The sequence below is a fragment of the Tyto alba genome, unplaced genomic scaffold (assembly GCF_018691265.1).
Source record: "Tyto alba isolate M040663 unplaced genomic scaffold, T.alba_DEE_v4.0 Super-Scaffold_45, whole genome shotgun sequence".
Lineage (NCBI taxonomy): Eukaryota > Metazoa > Chordata > Aves > Strigiformes > Tytonidae > Tyto > Tyto alba.
Window position 1 is genome coordinate 28052713 of NW_024881321.1, and position 20177 is coordinate 28072889.

The 20177-nt window shown below is 43.1% G+C and overlaps 1 protein-coding gene across 3 annotated transcripts in view; it reads right to left on the reverse strand.

Annotated features, from left to right (window-relative positions):
• Window positions 1-19948, reverse strand: part of DZIP1 (DAZ interacting zinc finger protein 1) — a 42057-nt gene extending 22109 nt beyond the window's left edge. The window contains exons 1-9 of one of the 3 annotated variants that reach the window (XM_042806075.1): window positions 19854-19948; window positions 13906-13961; window positions 13308-13820; window positions 9740-9824; window positions 8059-8183; window positions 4165-4326; window positions 3303-3440; window positions 2715-2777; window positions 1313-1453 (exon numbers count right to left, since the gene is read on the reverse strand). In XM_042806075.1, coding sequence (XP_042662009.1) covers window positions 1313-1453; window positions 2715-2777; window positions 3303-3440; window positions 4165-4326; window positions 8059-8183; window positions 9740-9824; window positions 13308-13820; window positions 13906-13908 — 1230 coding nt within the window. In that variant the 5' untranslated portion in view covers window positions 13909-13961; window positions 19854-19948. Of the gene's footprint in view, window positions 1-1312; window positions 1454-2714; window positions 2778-3302; window positions 3441-4164; window positions 4327-8058; window positions 8184-9739; window positions 9825-13307; window positions 13821-13905; window positions 14328-19853 lie in introns of those variants that run through there. The other 2 variants (XM_042806073.1, XM_042806074.1) reach the window with 2 other exon arrangements.
• Between the last annotated feature and the right edge of the window lie 229 nt (window positions 19949-20177).

Genomic DNA, 20177 nt, shown 5'->3' on the forward strand with positions numbered 1-20177 from the left:
CCACCAACTACCTCAAAAAAAATCAGTAGTCATGTTCGAACAAAAGTACATTTTTAAGAAAAACCAATTCATTTTCAAACAAGTAATTTCATTGAATCATAGACTATCTCAAGTCAGAAGGGACTATGAGAATCATCAAGTTCAACTCCCTGCCTCTCACAGAACTGCCTAAAACTAAACCAGTATGGCTAAAAGCATCGTCCAGATGCTGTCTGAGCCCTGACAGGCTCCCTGGGGAGCTTGTTCCAGTGACCAATCACCCTCTCAGTGAATACCCTTTTCCTAATGCCCAGTCTGAACTTTCCCTGATGCAGCTTCATTCCATTTCCCCGTGTCCTATCGCTGGTCACCAGAGGGAGATCAGCACCTCCCACTCTGCTGCTCCCCTTGAGGAAGTTGTAGACTGTGATGAGGTCACCCCTCAGTAACGAGGTCACCCCTTAGCCTTCTCTTCTCCAAGCCGAACAAACCAAGTGACCTCAGCCACTCCTAGTAAGTCTTGCCCTTGAGACATTTCATCATCCTGGCTACCTTCCTCTGGACACACTCTAGTAGTCTGATGTCCTTCTTCTATTGAGACACCCAAAACTGCACACAGTACTCAAGGTGGGGCCGCATCAGTGCGGGACAATCACCTCCCTCAGCTGGCCAGCTATGCTGTGCTTGATGCACCCCAGGACATGGCTGGCCCTTTTGGCTGCCAGGGCACTGCTGACCCACATTCAATTTGCCATCAACCCAAAACCCCAGATCTCTTTCCATGGGGCTGCTCTCCAGCCTCTCGTCCCCCAATTTGTACATATAACCAGGATTACCCTGTTCCAGGTGGAGAATCCAGCACTTGTTCTTGTTAAACTTCATACGGTAATAATTTCATTAATTATTCTTCCAGCAATAAATATGATACTTTATTTTTAGTGTGAGAAGTAACATATTTACAGATTTCAAACGCCAGATTTCATTATTATTTTGTGGCAGATTAAATCCTTTTACTATCAGAAATTTTTCATCTGTAGAGGTCTTTGACTGTGACCTACTAATCTTTTAACTTTGCATTGAACTTATTAAAAACATTTGGCTTATTAAGCCTTTCCTTCAAAATTGTGTTTTAAATCCTGGTTTACATTCCTGTGTCTCTTTTCCAGATTTATTCTTCTCTATCAACATAATTTCCAAACTGTAACCCAAATATTACAGCAATACTATTACAAATTTGGAATATTAAATATGCAACCAGAGAATATCGAAGACCAAATGCTAGTAAAATGTTTATCTGTGTCATATGCTCTCTGGAGTACTTCTCAAAACAGACCTGCTTCTTCTGAGTAATAATCAGATCGTTCTGCTCCTGAAGCCTCTGCCCCAATTCTTCTATCCTCCTCTTGTAAAAGGTGTTATTTTTATTCAGGTCTTCTCTCACTGATGATTTAAGCTTCTCAATCTGTGACAGTAGCTAGAAGGCAATCAGAAGAAAAGTAACTTCATATTAATATTATATAAAATATTTAAATGCTATAAAGTTTAAACAAGCAAGTGTCATGCTTAAATACTTTTAACATTTTTTTCAGCAAAACTTAATGTCTCCTGCGAGTTCACTGGGCCTTGCATGTATTACAAAACAGCTGTTTGGATCACTTTTTATTTACACAAAGACTACCAAAATCTCAGTACAAACAAAGGGACATACAAACACATTGCTGAGATTGACTAAAAATAAGATTGCAGGAAAAAGCACACAATTCTATAAAAAGGTTTTGGTTATAAAAAGTGTCAAGTAATGCTGTCTTAAGGAGATGAGATGTGAATTTGCATGATAAACCTAATATATTAGCTCTGAACACAGAAGAAAGAGAACAGTATTTTAGGTGCACCATCCCAAAAGTAATACTTACATTACTTCTCCCTTATTCTATTCTTGCATTGTATGTGGGTGTATCATTAACTACATCCTTTCTGGGGAATATTCCATGGTTCCTCCCCACTGCTTTCTTGCCAGAGGAGGAGAAGCATTGGTCAGACCACTATGATTTGCTCAGTTCTTACATGGTCACGCAGATGAAAGGAAAATGAAAGGAAAGGAAGCAAGAGAAACAAAGCAGGAAAGAGATTAAAAGGAAATGCAAACATAAAAAAAAAAATAAAAATCTGAGGAATAAAGATTTGTACAGTAAAATATATAAACTGATGCAAAATAAAATGCCATGGTGTTTTTTCCTGGAAAAGCTGAACAGATTCTGTGTTAGAAAGCTACAACAGAAAAAGCAGCAGAGAAGTGATAGAAAAGAGAAAAAAAGATTGAGACATATGCCATAGGTCCATGGTAGCAGAAGGTACAGGGTAGATGAAAGCTACATGTTGACAAGTTATATCTCAACTATCCAGCCTATCCACATAAAACAGAAAACACTGTATAATAAAGTGCTCACAGAATTAGTTGTAAGCTTTTCAAAAGACAGATGCAGTTTCAGGTGTCTGTCAGATTCTTAAATTATAAATTCTGTTTCAACCCTGGGCCTTAACTGAAACATCACGACCCTAGCATAACAGAAATACAGAGATAATAAATACATCTGAGAGGACACACTCTTGTAAACTCTTGATATCTAGACTTTCTAATCCAACAGATACATTATAGCATATCAAGAACTACTGAAAGTGTAAGAAAATAAGAAAAAAGTCCCCTTTTAGTTTAAGTGGTTTGCTGTGCTACTTACTAGGGACTTTTCTGTCTCGTGGTCATGATGAAGGGCTTGTATTCTAGACGTCCACTTACTCTCCTGCATAGAGGAAATCAGTATTAATCCCTCTTAATAACACATTACCATTTAGTTTAATGTATGCAGCTTTACTTCTTGTTAATAAGACATTATTATTTCCTTATCAGCTACAGGCTGACAAATCCTGTCAGAAAGTTTCTTAACATTTTTTTTTCACCTTGGAAAATAGAAAATTCCAATTTTTCCATAAGTGACCTCACAGATCAGCAGACATAAATGGTTTATTAGAGCCTTCTGGAACTGAACTGCAACCATACTTGTTAGAGCTAGATACATTTAATAATAAAGAATAAGAGAATATCAGTAAATAAATAACAATTTATTTATAAAGGGTAAGGGAAATAATTCCTTGATTTTCATTACAGACATTATCCTAAATAGTAGTAAATCTTTAAAAACAGCTGTTTAGACATTGAGAGGGATAAGAATTTTACTTATGGACTTAAAATCCTACTTGGGGATATAAAAAAATGAAAATAAGACAAGTAGCCTGTCAAAAGCAATACATTAAAAGCTACAGTGTACCTGTTTTTCAAGAAGTTTAACCACACTGTGATAATCCTGAGGACTCTGAGGTTTCTCTTCTGTAAATTCTTGGCTGTCTTTCAGCGTCCCTAAATTAGATTTTTGTTGCATATTGGCCTTTTGTAATTCTAACAGTTGCTAAAACAAGGGGGGAAAAAATTAAGACCTGAATATGCATACAGATTTTGTTTTCTAAAACTGTTATTTAATAAAAAATTTACTTTAAACATAACTTCTCAGAGATTGCATCAGACACTTCGCACAAGTTCAGCATTTATCAAGTTTCATGTAATAATTAATATAGACATCTAACATAAATATACTTTGCAAATATACACAGGAACTATCAGCTACAAAATATAAGCTGCTGGTAAAGCTGTACATATTTGTTCTGACACACCTATACTTTTACAATTCTCTTTCTAGTTAAAACTCTGGAAAGCATTTCCAAAGCATCTATTGAAAACATATGGAGTTCTGCTGTCAGCACTATAATGCAGAGGTTCGTCCCCTCCATGCCACTCACGAGAATATTAGTATAACGGATGCCTAACAGACAGCAATAACAACAGTATCTATATCAATGAGAACTCAAAGATTGAGGAGTAACAAAAATCTGACTTAGTTGCTGAAGGCATAATTCATTCATCCAAAACAATGCTATCTTAAAAAGAACTGAAATTATGTTCATAAAGTACCAGTATACAAAAAATACAATTATGGCTATCACTCAAATGTTATTTTTAAAGTTTTGTAAGAAGACCTCTAAGATGACTACATCGCATGTCAAATATGTGAAGTTCACTACCAGCTACTGTAAGGGATTCATGCCTTAAAATATTGGAAAATTTAAATTACTTACATTTTCTAACGTTGAATTTCTTGAAGATAATTCCTTAAGCTCTTTCATAAACATCTCTTTCACTTTTTCTATTTCATCAGCCAATTTCTCTTTTTCCTCCTCCTTCCATTTATGAAATGATTGTAGAATTTCTTCTTCTTTTGATTTTTGCTGTTCACACTCCTGAAATTATTTTTAAAACATTACTTGTTATTTTTCCCCACATCCAATACTCATTCAAGCACTCCAACTACATGTGGGTAACAGTCACTTTCAATGGGCAACATTATGACATGAAAAAACATGAAAAAACACTGGTTTCTGAACAATTCCGGGGCAGAGAACTATACATTTTCCTAGCAAAACAAGTACACTTCAAGAAGTTTCGGTAGTTCATTATTTTTCATTGAATAACACACAAATGACCTTACTTAGTCATATCAAAGATCCACCTAGTTCAGCATCCTGTTTCTCACAGAGGCCATAAGCGGATCGGTGGAAAAGGATAATACCAGGGCAATTGGTTCTCCTTCATAGTCTCCAAGCTGCCAACTGTTTTCAGCTCAGAGGACTTCCTCAGCTTGATACAGCTTTGTAAACTTAGTAACCTTCCATACATTTCTCCTCAAACACTTTTGCAGTAGTCCCTTGCAGCTGCCTCAGCTTTCACCAACTGCAGCACCTTTTGCCAATGAGCTCCACAGGTCTGCTGCAGGTTGCATGAAGAGCCAAGTACTTTTTTTTTTTTTTGGTCTGAATCTGGCTCCTGCTGGGTTCATTTGATGGATGCTAGGTCCTGAACTGGAAAAGAGAGTGAATGATTGATACTTATTCACTCTATGTAACTCATGACATCAGTATCTCTCCCTTCACACCCACCAAGCTGTGGTCTGTTTTTCAGACTGACAACTCCTAGCAGGCTCAGTCATTCTCAATACAGACTGATCATCCTTGTAGTCCGTAACATTTATAATCCCATCATAACCTTTTTGAGATGTAGGGACTAGACCTACACACAGTATCTAAACTGTGGTTTACACAATGATTGTTCAGAATAATCTGTAATATTTGATTTTCTTTGCTGGATTCTACTAACCACGGGGCTGACATTTCCCTAGAACTATGCATCACAACCTTAAGATTTTGCCCTTCGGTAATAGCGCTTTATCTACAAAATGATGGGTTCTAAGCTAAGTTTGAATTATTTTTTCCCCATACACATTTATCCCACTTTACCTGTTAAATTACTTTTACCATTCTATTACCCAGTCACTCAGTTTTGTATAGTCCTCAACCTGTTCAAAGCCCTGCATTTCACTGTCCAGAATACACATGCTTTTTAGGCAACCCCTACATCTTTCCATTACAGCATTCACTCTGAATTTGTTCCCTAACTATAACAAGCAATCATTGTACAGTTATGAAGAACAGGATCTTCTGTATCCTTTCACCTCAGAAAAGTGGAAGGGACCAAGAAATGGAAACCTGACAGTTTTTACCCAAATTCCCTCCAGTAGTGGTTCTAAAAAAAAAAAAACAAACCAACAAAACCAAAAACACAACCACAGGGGAAGGATCTCCTGCTCTTTCAATCAAAAGACAACAACATAATGAGACCTGAGTTGACAGTGGCTGTCAGTCATGACAGACAAACTGCAACCAGACACACTTCACATTACTATCTTCCCTGACATCCCAGAAAAACACAGAAGCTTTGAAAGCTTCTTGTGTAACACTGCAGGCTGTAGCTTCAGGACATTTCAGGCAGTCCCCTTGTAGTTAGAAGTCTCAGCTAAGAATAGGCCCCTAAGGCACCAAAAAAATCTACACTCCACTGTTATGAATACTCTAAGTTCCATCTCATAAGAAAAACAATGCTTCAGGGGCAGGAGAAATATGTTATAGGTGTACCTCTCAAAACTGAGGCACAGAATGAGTGAGTAGACTACCTAGCAGATATCCACATAGGGCCAAGGCTCATTATTCTGACCCTGCTAGCACTCCTAGGGGAAACACTACCCACACTCTTCATTGGATCATCCAGTTACTTTTGAAAATGGAGGGGAAAAAAAAAAAAAAAAAAAAAAAAAAAAAAAAGGAAGCTGAATGGTCCATGGTCCAAGGAGAGGGGGAACAGGAGGGCCAAAGAAAGGAGAGTCTGAAGCTGTGTTCAGGAAAAGAAACACTGCATGTTTTACAGAAGACCAACTTTTCCTCTGGAAACAAGGAAGAAAATATTTAATGATAGCAACGTTTTATTGATTCCCTATAAATTAAAAATGTAATGTTCCTTTCCAAACTTAATGGTTTGGTTTATGTCTGAAGGTCCTTAAACTCCACTGAGAAGTTCTGAGTATTGGGTGATATATTACAACAAGGTTCTCACATGTTAACAGCCACAAAACCCTGCTTTTGAATGTGACACAGGGCAAACTGCAATACCAAGAACAACATCTAAATGAACCATTAGAAGTATCTTGTCTCTTATGCCAATAATTTGCTCCTTAGTGAATCACACAGCCCCCCCCCCTTTAAAAAAATTTCCATCTTATTTTGATAGCATATTATATGATTATATTTAATTAAACAGAAATTAAAACTGGGAGATGGTCTGAAATTATCAAGCTTTTAAAAAAACAGAAAGAGGTAACTTAGACTCTTTTTTTCTCTTTATGAGCCAGTAAGCACTACCATGAGACTCAGTATTACCCTAAATAAAGCCTTGCATGTCATTACAAGCAGATAATTACTGCTTTTAAATCATTTTGTTTTAAGCTTTTTTATTCACACAGCAGTAGCTAAGATTACTTCCTGATTTGGCTCTCTGGCCAACCAAATTCTAAGCATTTAAGGACCACCATGCAAGGTTGTCATGGCTTAAACCTGGCCGACACCACACAGCCACTCGCTCACCCTCCCCTGCACCCAGGGGATGAGGGAGGGAATTGGAGGGGATAAAGGGAGACTTGCAGGTTGAGGTGAAAACAGTTTAATAATTGTAATATAATAAGACAATAAGAATCATAGAAAGTACAGACGGGCAATGCACCATGCGACTGTTCACCACCCGGTGACTGATGCCCAGCCCGTTCCCGGCTAGCGATCCTGAAATACCAAAATCCCACAACCCCAATCCTGGAAGTGAGAGAGAACCCCCCTCCTTCCCGGCCGCCCCTCCTCTATGTACTGAGCATGATGTTACATGATAGGGAATATTCCATTGGCCAGTTTGGGTCTGGTGCTCTGGCCCTGCTCTCTCCCAGCTTCTTGTGCACCTGCACACGGGCAGGACCCAGGAGCTGTAAAGTCCTTGATCTCTCAGCAACAACTGAAAACATCAGTGTATTATCAACATCCTTCTCATACCAAATCCCATACTGAATCCAAACTACAGCACTATTCTAGCTACTACGAAGAAAAAATAACTCTATCCCAACTGAAACCAGGATAAAGGTCTAGATTGCTTTGTTTCTTCTCAATCTCACTTCTTTGACTGCCTTCTTCACAGCAAAGTATAAATCTTACTCAGTTTATAAACTCACATATAAAAATCACAGTCATATATAAGAAATGTTTAATCATCATGAAATATCGTAATATTAGAAATAGCTTTTATTTCATCACAGCAAGGCAGTTTTATCTGCTTCAATAACAGATCATGCTTACCTTATGAACTGCTAACAAAAGTGTTGTCTTAAGCATTCATTTAAAGTATGTCTAAAACAAAAGTAAGGAGAAAGCAGATGCTCAAAATTATGGAGGGCAGGCAGAAGAGATGCTCTAATGCCCAACCACCCTTGTTGCTAGGCATGCAAAGTGTAGAAATATCTTTGTTCTGTTCCAGTTACAAAATGAGCAAACACAATTCAAAGTACTAATTCTTTTGAGAGATTCATATTATTCAGTACGTATTACCTTAGAAAACCTGACCATATTAGCCTGTTGTTCAGCCTCTAACTGAGACTTGGTGAGCTGCAACTGCTCCTTCAATTTATCAATCTCATCCTGCAATTTGTCTGTGTTTGCCTTCTTCTTCTGTTCTGTTTGAAAGAAACACATACGTAAAAAAATGTTTGTTGTAATTTCTGGAAATGTAATACTGTGAATGTGTTTCTGTAGCATTTCAATAACACCTTTATGAACTGTGACTCTCATAGACACCCCTCCCACTACCATGATTCTCCAAAGATGCTTTTAAATACCTATGTTCTCTGGACTGCTATTATTATCCTCAAAGACTGAAAAATACTGATATTACTCACATATAAACAGTTTATGAAATAATTACAAGAAAAAGTATTATACAATCTAATTCAAAGAAATCTAAGCAACACAGGCTCAAAACAAAGGGCATATGAAGAACAAAGTGAACCTCAAATATTCAATTCTGTTAGGTTAAATTTATTCTAAATAACTTTTATAAGGAGTTCATTTGTAATACAACTCGTTATTTATCTGGAATGAGTCAGAGGGAATGTCACTGTAATAAAACATGTTAAAATATGTAAAAATGATAACAACCTTTGATCTTGAAACATTTCATCATTTTACCAAGGATTTACTTGCCCAGCATCTGGGAACCAGAGCACAATGCAGATATTATTTCAGAAATAACTGCATGGATTATTTCCCACGTACAGCCATTTTGGACAAATTCTTTATATAATTAGTTCAACTGGTTCTGCAGCACCTTCCACTACCATTTTTATCAAATGTAAAGTGCACAAGAGCTTCCTTCTTCTCCCAACATATTATTGCTTCCTCAGACCACTCTCACTGTTCCTGCTGTTTTATTCACACGACAAGCTACAGTTTAGACCTTGCTAGATTCTTCCCATTCTTTCTCCTCCCAAATGCTCTTTTTTCCTAACTCATTTCCAATCACTGCCTAATCATTTCTAATCATTCTAATTGTCAATACTTGTTACTCCTTAGCAATAAATCATAAGCATGCAGCCTAACAGGAAGGAGAGAATTTAGAGATGAATGAAACAAACTTTGAGAGCAATGTTTTTCAAACCAAACATTTTTCAATGAAGAGAGAAAAAAGTATATAAATTCATGGTATAGCAACCAAGATTATCACAGATACATGAATTTAGATTATTCTTGACAGTTTCTTTTTCTCATTACATTTTAGTCGGTTTAGTTCAGGAGAGCCTGATTCCTATTCAAACTGATTTCAGGTGAGCTGGATAATTTCTGTACTGATAATTCACATACTGATATTCACAAAATTTATTCTCCTTAGGACAACTTCATTTTACTCACACCTTCATAACACACATGCATAAAGAGAAACTGTGCTCTGAACTCTGCTGCTGACTAAAGTATTCAGTGGAAATACTAGTTTGAAAAGGTACTGTAAATATGGCATACAATTTTTTGTTAATTATTTTCCAGAAACTGAAACATGTGTCACCCAATACATTTTATCAGTCAGTGTTGTCTGCATTCATACAAATCGGTATCTACCACCTAAAAATGGAACATGAAAATAATTCTTCGCAGTTACACAATAGCATGGACTGCAAATCCTCACTATATTTACACTTTTCTAAACTATTTAATTTTATTGATAACATTAAGTACATACCAATCTGAGATCCTTCCGCATGACGCCTTTGCATGTGACTTTGTAAAAAGGAATAGTTCATAAAAGCCTTTTCACAAAGCTGGCACTACAAAAAGCAGATAAAAACATTTTAGTTATTGCTAGTAACATCTGTTTGGTAAGTACAGTGGTTAAGATTATTACATTTTGTCCAGATGTCAGAAGTAGGTAACTTTAATAAAATTCCATTTCACAAGAATAATGACTAAAATTCTCATGATGACAAATTTCTGTGAAGTTATATTAGTATATTTGTGTTATTTAATGTGTCTCAGTGATGCTCAGGGGCAAGAATCCCATTGTGATAGCACCGTACAAACTGCACAAAAAAGACTGATCAAGTAAGTTTAAATTCATACATAAGTCACAGATAAGAGATGAATATAGACAGGTAGAGAAGTATAAGGAAAACGACAACACTATTCAGCAAAATACACACAAACTGCAGTCAACTAGGTGCTCAGGTATTCTTAAGATTCTTGTATCACAGCAAAAAGAGCACCATACAGTCAGAAAAAAACCAACAAAGACGGCTATGAGTATACATAAATGAATTGTAAAATAACAATACCAGAAGGACCATAGATATGTAAAAAGATCGGACATTCCAACCAAAATAAAGTAACAATACACAATTTTGCAAGAAAAGGTATATCTATATATCTATATATGTATATATATTAGTATGATACCGAGCATCCTTCTGAAGTGAAATACTGTTCAAATTACGGTACCTATACTTTTTTTTTTATTTAAGTTCAATTTTAAGTCAAATGTGGATCCTACCCATTTTAAAAGATTTTTTTTTTTGTTCATCTTCAAAGTACATCCCACTAACCTTCAGAATATCAAAAACAGATCGGTCATACAAGGGCAGAAGCTACATCTACGGATTTTGCAATATACTAGTAAGACTATTAATCAGAGTCCGTAATCATTTTAGGTAGGGTTGCTTGTTACCTCTTTCTCACACCGTTTTTTCAAATGAGTATACTGTAGCAAACAACAAATAGTCAGCTGAGTCCTTTTTCCTTATCAGTATGATATGACTGTGAGAGACTTAACAGATTCAAGATCTTGTCACCATAATCAAATCCCCAGATTTCATCTAATATTTAAAATACTGACACTGATAGTCAGATATCCTATTAAACACATCTTTCAGCAAATACTAAAGCCATGAATTATTAACACAAAATTTGTTGGACGAATGCAAAAAAGTGATAATATGAAACCAAAGTAAAGAGATACAGTATGACAGGAAAGCATTGCTGCCAACCAAGAGGGAGCTTACAGTGTAAAACTGCACATGATTTATGGAATGAAATTGGCTGTGAAATAATGTTATCCATTCAAGCACAAATTTCATGTCAGTTTGACTTGCTGGTAGTGAAAGACAGACCTTACTGCAGGAGACAGGATTAACACAGGGAATATTTAGGTTCTGAATTATTGCAACTACTTTTCAGTGTTAGACACAACATGCCCTTTATGCCTACCCTGTCCATGAGAATATAAGATTGCTGAACAAAGTATCAAAAGAGTGAAAAATTATTATTTAAAATTAAATTTGTATTACTCAGATGAAGGTATTGACCAACAAGTCTTAAATTTATGACTTGTTGGTACCAGTGGCATTTTATAGTAGTATTTCATGGTTAAATTTACATTGGTGGTGGATTAAAGGCATTAAATCTTAATTCCAAAGCATGGTTACACTAGATATAAAGTGTACCTCCACTAAAAAAGGCAAGTAATTGTTTACATGCTTGTTTGCAAAACAGACAGGAATCTGAGAGGATGGAATTTGAACTAGCCGCTCAGGAACACCAGCAAACCCCCTATTGTCTGGCACTGCAGATCAGCCAAGATCATGGCACAGATAAGCAATACACAATTATGGTTTACTGATCACACTGCTGCCCTGAATCCACAAACCCTAGGAAGAGTTTAATTTATCTCTGGCATTCACACTCAGAATCCTGAAAACACCGTAGGAACTGTTCAATGTCACTCCCCAAACTCACTTTTCCCACATGAGACTAAATAACTTCTACAGACAAGAATTTAGTATCAGAGAGGAAAAAAGGGGGGAGGGCAGACGTTTACTTTATATGAAATTAAATTAAAAATCTGAAATAGCTTTCTATTTCTGCTCTATTGTAAATGCCACTGAACAGAAGATTTAGTGATAAGCCAAGTTCACTACCATGGTCTCCAGCTTCCACCAAGACATTTGTATTCTACAAGTATTTCAGGAAAACTTAGTAATATTTAGCTGGCAACCACAGTATAAGAATTATTTAAATTTACACATAAAATGATGCATGCAACCAGTTTTCTTTTGCAACACCAGACAGACATACTGCTCTGTAAGTTGCATAAAGGCTTTTAAAATTGATCCTACATCATCATCTTGTCCTTAAGGCTAACACTCTAATGCACTCAGACAAGATTCCCATGAAGTCTAACATATGTATAGCTCTACTCTTGGGACATAAGGTACCTTCTCCCTTAGAGAAATACTTGAGCCAACTTAGCTGATGTCTTAATAAATTAAATTTTGCCTACCTGCTGAAATTGGTATCATACTGTGGGATAAGACTGTACTTACTATAAGAAAACTTGCATTGGTTCTGTACTGCAACTATTTCATGATTAAGGAGAATTTCAACAATCAGGACTGGCAGCATCCCAAGAATTAAAAAAAAAAAATAAATAAAAAGAAGAAAACTACAAATGTAAATAAATAGACACAAAGAACTAGGCTGAACTTGTCATGTGTGTCCAATCTGCCCTCTGGACTTCAGACTACATTTGAAGGTGCAATCTGCATTCCCGAAACTTGTTGAAAAATATTTAAATCAAACTATTATACCCAGAACACAAAAACCCCTCCCAAAAAAGCCAGAGTGCCATGACACAGAGTCAGAACAGCAGTATACTAAGGCTCTTAAAGAAGACTCTTAAGGAACAGATTGTTGTGGAGTTAGGGATGTGTTACCCTACTGAGGCTCTTTACTGTCATGCCTGAGTCACTTCTGAGTCACACACACAAGCAGAAACTTTGTGCCTGGGCAACCTTACTGAAGGAAAGCGACAAGTTGCAGACAGGTAGGTTACTGCTCCGCACCAGTTCTGATGTGTCTGCCCTGTGTGTTCACTGACCACATAGTTGACAGGCAAGGAAAGACAGCAACAAAAAGTAGTAATACGCTTATCACAGGTTTTGTGCGTGCGTGTATCTGACATTTCAGGTGCATCAAAAGTTAATCGAAGAATAATGAGCACTTGTTAGTAAAAAAAGAGGATTTGTTAAGGATGATGTAGCACCCTCCCAAATGTCTGTGATACCAGTCTGTGAAATGTAAGTGGGAAGCGAAGCACCTGCAAGCAACGCACGCTCCCTTTCTGTAAGGTCACTGGTCCCTGCAGCTCCAGCCTTTCACCCAGCAGGAGCCGGCACCCCAGCAGCGTGGGGCTGCGCTGCCGCCCGCCCCCGGTGAGCCGGGAGCCGCAAGGTGTGGGTGACCGGGCCCTCTCCTCTCACCTGGTGGTAGCTGGCTCGGGCTTCCAGCATCATCTGCTGGGTGCTGATCATCTTCTTCCTCCGCCGGCACTCCTCCTTGAGCCCCTTGATCTCCTGCGTGCGATGAGCCACCTCCTTGCCCAGCTGGTCGCGCTGGGCCTGGGCCGTTCGCAGGGCCTCCTCCAGGCTGCCGAGCTGGGCGCTGAGGTACTCCTGGGAGTGCAGCAGGTACTCGGTGCAGAGCTGGGCCAGGCGCAGCAGCTTGAGCAGCAGCGGGTCGGCGGGGCCCTGGCAGTGGGGGCAGCGCTCCCGCTCGGCGCTGCAGAAGGTCACGTGCTCCAGGTGCTCCTGCAGGGCCGACACGTCCCCCTCCCGCGACACCCGGCCCACGTCCACGGCGCTCAGCCGCCGCCAGTCCGGGCCCTCATGGCGGCCGCGAAACTGGAAGGCGGGAAACGGCGGCGGCGGCTGCGGCCCCGCGCCGGCCGCGGCTCCCCCCGCCGCCGGCGGGTAGTAGGCGCGCTCGGTGAAGGGCTGCGGGGGAGAGACGCGGCTCAGCGCGGGTCTGCACCCACCTCCCCTCCCCGCCCGGCCCGGCCCGGCCCGGCCCGGCGCTCACCATGTCCGCGCTCCGCTCGGCGCCGGCGTCCTCCGCGTCTCTATAGCAGCCTCGGCCTGCGCGGGGGGGAGGCGGCGGTGAGGCCCGGCCCCGCCGCGGGGGTGGCGGCGGCGGCGGCGTCTCCCCGGGACAGGCGGCACCCGCGTCCCACGGCAGGGACGCGGCTCCGCGCTCGGCACAAAGTCCGGCCCCTTCTCCGGCCCGGTACCTTCTCCCCTCAGCACCCCCTCGCCCGCGGGTCCCAGCGCTCCTCCTGCCTTGGATGCCCCACGCATCCCCTGACATCTTCACACGTTATTCACACCAACAAAAACATCCTCAGCTACGCTATTACACATATGGACCCTCATCACAGCTACACACCGTACGTTTTCTCTCCACATTCTCTACACCACAGAAGTCTATACGTGGCACCCTACAGACCAATCTCACTTCGCTGCATCAACGTGCCTCCCCACCCGCCACCCTGTCCCTCCTCCGTGCTGCTCCTGACTCACAAACCTTTCTCACCCTACCAAACCGTTACACCACTCCACCCCCGTGCTGTTTTACACCCTTCTCCAGCCTCACCTACTCACCCCCCCAATGTGGTGACACCTGTCACCTCCCCACCATCACTGTACGGTACACACGCCACTTCTCCCTACATCTGCTTCATGCTGCGGCACCCTCACGTGCTTCAGCTGGTAGCTCCATGCAATCCCTGCGGTGCGACTCCACACCCAACCTCCTGCCAGGGGCTTTCACACACCTTCCTCACCCTAACACGGTCATATACCCCTCACATGCCGCTTCCCGATGCTCTCCTCCCTCATCACACCCATACAGGCCCGTCTGGTGTCACTACACCCCAGACCACCTCTTACAACCATCTAACCCAACACCCTCACCATGTCTGTTTGTCATTCCTGCCTCACTCTACCGATCCCAAACACTTCATCCCCATGAAGCACCTCATGGCCTGCACGCATCCCCTACTTCACCATTCACGCCCGAATACCTTTCTTCAAGGCAACCAACAACCGGTGCCTATCTCCATGCCTCACCACCATTCCCAGGACTCGCCAGCTCAGCGTGTCACACTTCCCTGCTCCTGCTCAGTTGCGTCAAACTCTGTCCCCAGGCAGGTGCATCCTCCTCCATCATACAAAATTATCCTATTCCCTTACTCATCCTTACTACTCCTCTCCACAAACCTGATCTTCTGTTACCATTTCTTAGTATTTCAGTCCCCTATGCTGCTTCTGTCTTACCACCATGTTTATCCCTACCTGGCTTTTCACTCTCTTCTGCACATACTTCAGTTTCTCATCCTCCTGGTTATTCCTAGATACATACCTCTCCAAGAACAGTCCCACAATATATACTTGATCATACACTCCATTCCATAGGCTCCTCTACTTCATATATCATAGACTCACAGAAATGTTGTACACAGGAGACCTCTGGTGATCATTTAGTCCAACTTTCTGCCCATTGCAGGGCTATCACCAACACCAGTTCACATCACCTATGGCATTTAAGATGAACAAACAGTCCATGACCTCTCTGGACAACCTCTTGTACGGCTGTACTCTCCTCCTGATGAAAACATTTTTCCTAATATATCTCACCAAGTATCTGCTACTACAAAGAAAAAAATGGTTCTGATATTTTTGCAACTATTTTTCAAGTAACTGCAGGCCGCTATTAGAGTGCCTCTTTGCCTTCTCTCCACCACACTAAACAAGCCCAGCTCCCCCAACCTCTTCTTGTATCTCATGTGCTCTAGACGCTAACCATCTTGTTAGCCCTCCTCTGTCCCCTTTCTGCTTCTCCACATCCCTGAGAGTCCCCCTTAATATTTTCCTCCATTCACCTCCTAGGAACTTGCAATGAACCTCATCTCTCATATACACTTTTAATGCTGCCCTTTCCAATATGAACAGTACCATGTCTACCATTAATCACAACATGCCTACCTCCATGCAAATACTCACATTATATGCACTGATGCAAGGACCATTTCCCTCACAAATTACAAGCTCTCAGTTTCATGTAGGTTTTCATGTTGTTTCTTTGTGCTGAAAAGCTTGTTTACTTTTCCCACATATATGAATTGATATAACAAAATACACTGGATCTCCTACAAACCTGGCCTCATTTAATTCCCCTCATATTAGCACACATAGACTGAACAGACTAGACTGGAATAATTTCAGTTGGAAGGGATCTACAACAATCATCTAGTCCAACTGCCACCTCTCTAGGAAACCTGTTCCAGTGTTTGATGACCCTCTCAGTAAATAAATGCTTCCTAATGTCCAGTCTGAACCTCTTCTGGCACAGCTTTGAACCATCCTCACGCATCCTGTCGCTGGATCCCCGGGAGAACTGCTCAGCATCTCCCTCTCCACGTCCCCTCCTCAGGAAGCTGTAGGGAGCAATGAGGTCACCCCTCAGCCTCCTTTTCTACAAACTGGACAAACCCAAAGTCCTTAGCCACTCCTCACAGGACATGCCTTCCAGCTCTGTCACCAGCCATGTTGCCCTCCTCTGGACGCATTCAAGGACCTCAATATCTCTCTTAAATTGTGGGGGCCAGAACTGCACACAGCATGCAAGATAATCACCTCTCTTGACCAGCTGGATATGCTGTGTCTGATGCACCCCAATATACATCCAACCTATGGTCAGGGCAACCCCTGGGACAGCTCCCCTGTGGTGCCCCCCATGAGCTCTGCTCTCCTCACGCACGCTGGCTACATTCTGATTCAGCATCAGGAGCTGAGCAGCAGGCTGCGCATCCCCATTCCTCCTAAAGGAAACCTGGGCACATAGCAGACTCATGCTCCAAAAAGAAGGACCTCTGACAGGGAGAAATGGGGGTCTGATACTGAAAACCCCTAGCAGAGGTATCTTCCTTGCAGTCAGTGCACCCAGAGTGCACCCCAAAACCACAATCATGGGACACACCTCTGCTTCACAGCACAGACCCAAGCATTTCCTCCCGCCCTCAGCTACCAAAACCTGACCCAGTGCCAGAGAGACCCAGATCAGTCTCAGGGAGGGTCAGACACTCACTTCAGTAACCCAGGGTCCAACTCTTACCAGTCTCTCCTATTCTTCACACCCTTACCTACCCCCACACAAAGGGAAAGATGGAGGAGATCCCTTTCTTTTCATACCCACAGAGAAGCAGGAGAACTTGCCTCTTGCTTCATCCACACACTGAAAAGTTACACCCTTTTTTTCCCCCACTGTTGCAAAAAGCTTGAAATCAACCTTTCCAAGAACAGATCTAAGGCCAGCACAAGGTTTCTTTAATCTACAAAATGAATATCAATGTATCAGAAATTTGAACAGAGAGGTAATGTCCTGGGTTGAGTGAGTGGTGGAGTTTTTCTGGTGGCAGGGGAGGGGCCTATAGGGGCAGCCCCCTGTGAGAAGCTTCTCGAAGCTCCCCCAGCTCCAAGTCAGCTCCACTTCTGTTTGGAAACTGAGCCAATCAGCTGCTCCTCTGTGATAATGTATTTAAGAAGGGATGTGGTGATGGGCAGTTGGACTTGGGAGGAGGAGTTGTGGCAGCTGCGTGAACACCAAGGTCAGAGGAGGAACGGAGGAAGAAAGGAGGGGGGAGGTGTGCCGGAGCAGAGACCCCCCTGTATCCTGTGGTGAGACGGCAGGGTGGCCCCCCACTGCCACCCATGAAGATCTACGGTGGAGCAGACATTGATTTATGGCCTGTGGCTTCCACCTGATTGATCAAGGTGCTGTGCCCAAAGAAGGCCGGGGTCTTGTGGGAAAAGGTAGCCCCGCTTTTGTAGTTCAGTGCTGGGAGGATTGCAGCATGCGGGGGTGTCCCACGCCAGAGCAGCTCAGGAAGGGCTGCAGCCCATGGGAGGGAATCTGGTTGGAGAAAGTTAGCAACCCACGATGGAGCAGTGTGGGGAACGCTGCGGCCCGTGGGAGGAACTCATGTTGGAGAAAGTTTGTGGAGGACTGTCTCCTGTGAGAGGGGGACCACAATGGAGCAGGAAGGACAAGTTCCAGAAGCTCCCCCCACTGAAGATGGAAGAAGCAGCAGCACTAACTGCACCCCCCATTCCCTGCCCCTGCGCCGCTGGGGGGAGGAGGTAGAGATATTGGGAGCAGAGCTGAACCCGGGAAGAAGGGAGGGGTGGGGGGAAGGTGTTCTCAGTATGTGGCAATGCTTCTCACTGTCCTAATCTGTTACATGTTGTTAGTGTATGTAATAAATGTATGTTCTTTTTTTTCTTTCCTAACGAGTCTGCCTTTTGCTCGTGACCGTAAAGGGGGATTTTTTTCCCCATCCCAGTCCTATCTCAAACCCCAAGCCTGGTTCTCTGTCCCTTCTTATTGCCAGAAGAGAAGGGGGAGAGACTGGCTGCGTGGTGGTTGGCTGCCGACCAGGCTTAAACCACGACAGGTAAATAACACGAACACAGGATAGCGAGACATCCTGCCTGTTGGCTCGAGCCACCCTGGCAGGCAATCTTCCACAATAGTTGGCACTACAGCTTGCTTTTTGGACCTTTAACCTTAGGCCTACTGGCCACACTTTACTGCAATACCTAAGGTTTAGTACATCTTCCATTCAGACTCTTCCATCACTTGTCACAATATTTTTTTAATTTAGAAATGTACTGTGTGGTGTTTGTAACACTGCAGTCTTCACCTGTAAGGATGACATTTTTACCAACTCATTTACCATGAACAGGGCCTCCAGCAATTGCTACCTTCAAAGAAATCTATTTAACATTTTTGATATATATCAAATATAGATCTGCCTGGTTTACCACTGAACTTTGCAGTACTCTGGCTCCTTAAGTAGTAAGAAAAGATATTGATAAACTCCTTTGGAGCTATTTCTAATATTCTTCAGACTCACTTCCATTTACAGTATATAAATATACTTTTATTTGTAAGCAGCTAGATTTTTAAAAAGTGCTCAAATAGTGACTACTGTCTAAAATGTTCATGCCTCAAATTCCTTAAAACACCTTGAAAATTTGTATTTGGATATTTTTTCTAGTCAAAGGAACTGTGAAGTTGTACATAATGAAATCCATCTCCTAGAGATCTGAGCCTAACACATGCTCTATTTGACATAAATTTCGTTACATAGAAAACACATTGATTTTGTAAACTATGAATCTGTGTGTCAAGCAAGAGCCTGCAAAAGCACACATGCAATAAGGGTCTTTAACTCACAGATGCATGCGTTTAATAAAAAACATGTGTTATTTAAAGCCAACAAAGTTAAACCAAACTCACGGATACGCTTATTCTTCTCGACCAACGTATTTAGTCAGGAATATCCGGAGTGCTGCTCCAACTAAGCCTGCTTTAGCTGTATGGGACCTCGCAACGGTGCATCCTGAAGCTGAGGAGAGGCACAAGCTGCCCAGATACCTCAGCGGAGGCAGAATGAGTGAGTACGCACAGGCCGAGACAGCCTTTCCCCATCACTTCTTTCCTTCCTTTCTATCAGATTTACTCCATCCTCCATTCTCGGAGCTGCGCCCACGCAGAAGTTACCCGTGGGGCTCCCCTGGGCCCCGCTGTGACCCGAGGGTGGCGGAGGAGGCCTGCGCCCCCGGACACCCCATCCCACCGGGGTGGGGGGCGCAGGGGAAGGGCCGCGCCTCACCCCGGCCGTGCCCCGCAGGCCAGGCCCGGGCCCGGCGGGGGTGCCGCGGGAGCCGGCCGAGCAGCGCCGGGCCTGCGGGAAGCCCTCAGCCGCGCTCCATCTCCCAGCCCAAACCTCCGGGCCCGCCGCGGAGGGCGGCCTCCCGCCCCGCTCCCTCCCTCCTGCCCCCGAGGAGAGGCCCCTCCGAGCGCTTCCCCCCCCACACACCCCTCACCCTCCTGCGCCCCAACGGCCCCGCGGCGGGGTTTGGGGGGGGGGGGGGGGACGGACACGGCGGGGCAGCCCCTCCGCTCACCTCAGGCCGCTGCTCCGTGGAGCGCGGTTCCCCGCCGCCGGGCGCGGAGGGGCGGTGCGGCTGCGGCCGCTCCCGGCTCCCGCCCTGGGCGGTTGATGGTGCGTGCAGCTGAGGGAGGCAGCTCGCCGCCTCCTCCTCCTCCTCCTCCTCCTCCTCCTCCTCCTCCTCCTCCTCCTCCTCCTGCTCCTCCTGCTCCTCCTGCTCCTCCGTGGGGGCGGGGGGCCGAGGCTGGCGCTGCGGGGCCCCTCTCGGCTCTTGAAAGCTGCCCGGCAGATGTCTGTGCCCAGGCGGGATGTCCTTTGTCTCGGTCCTATCCCAGGAGCG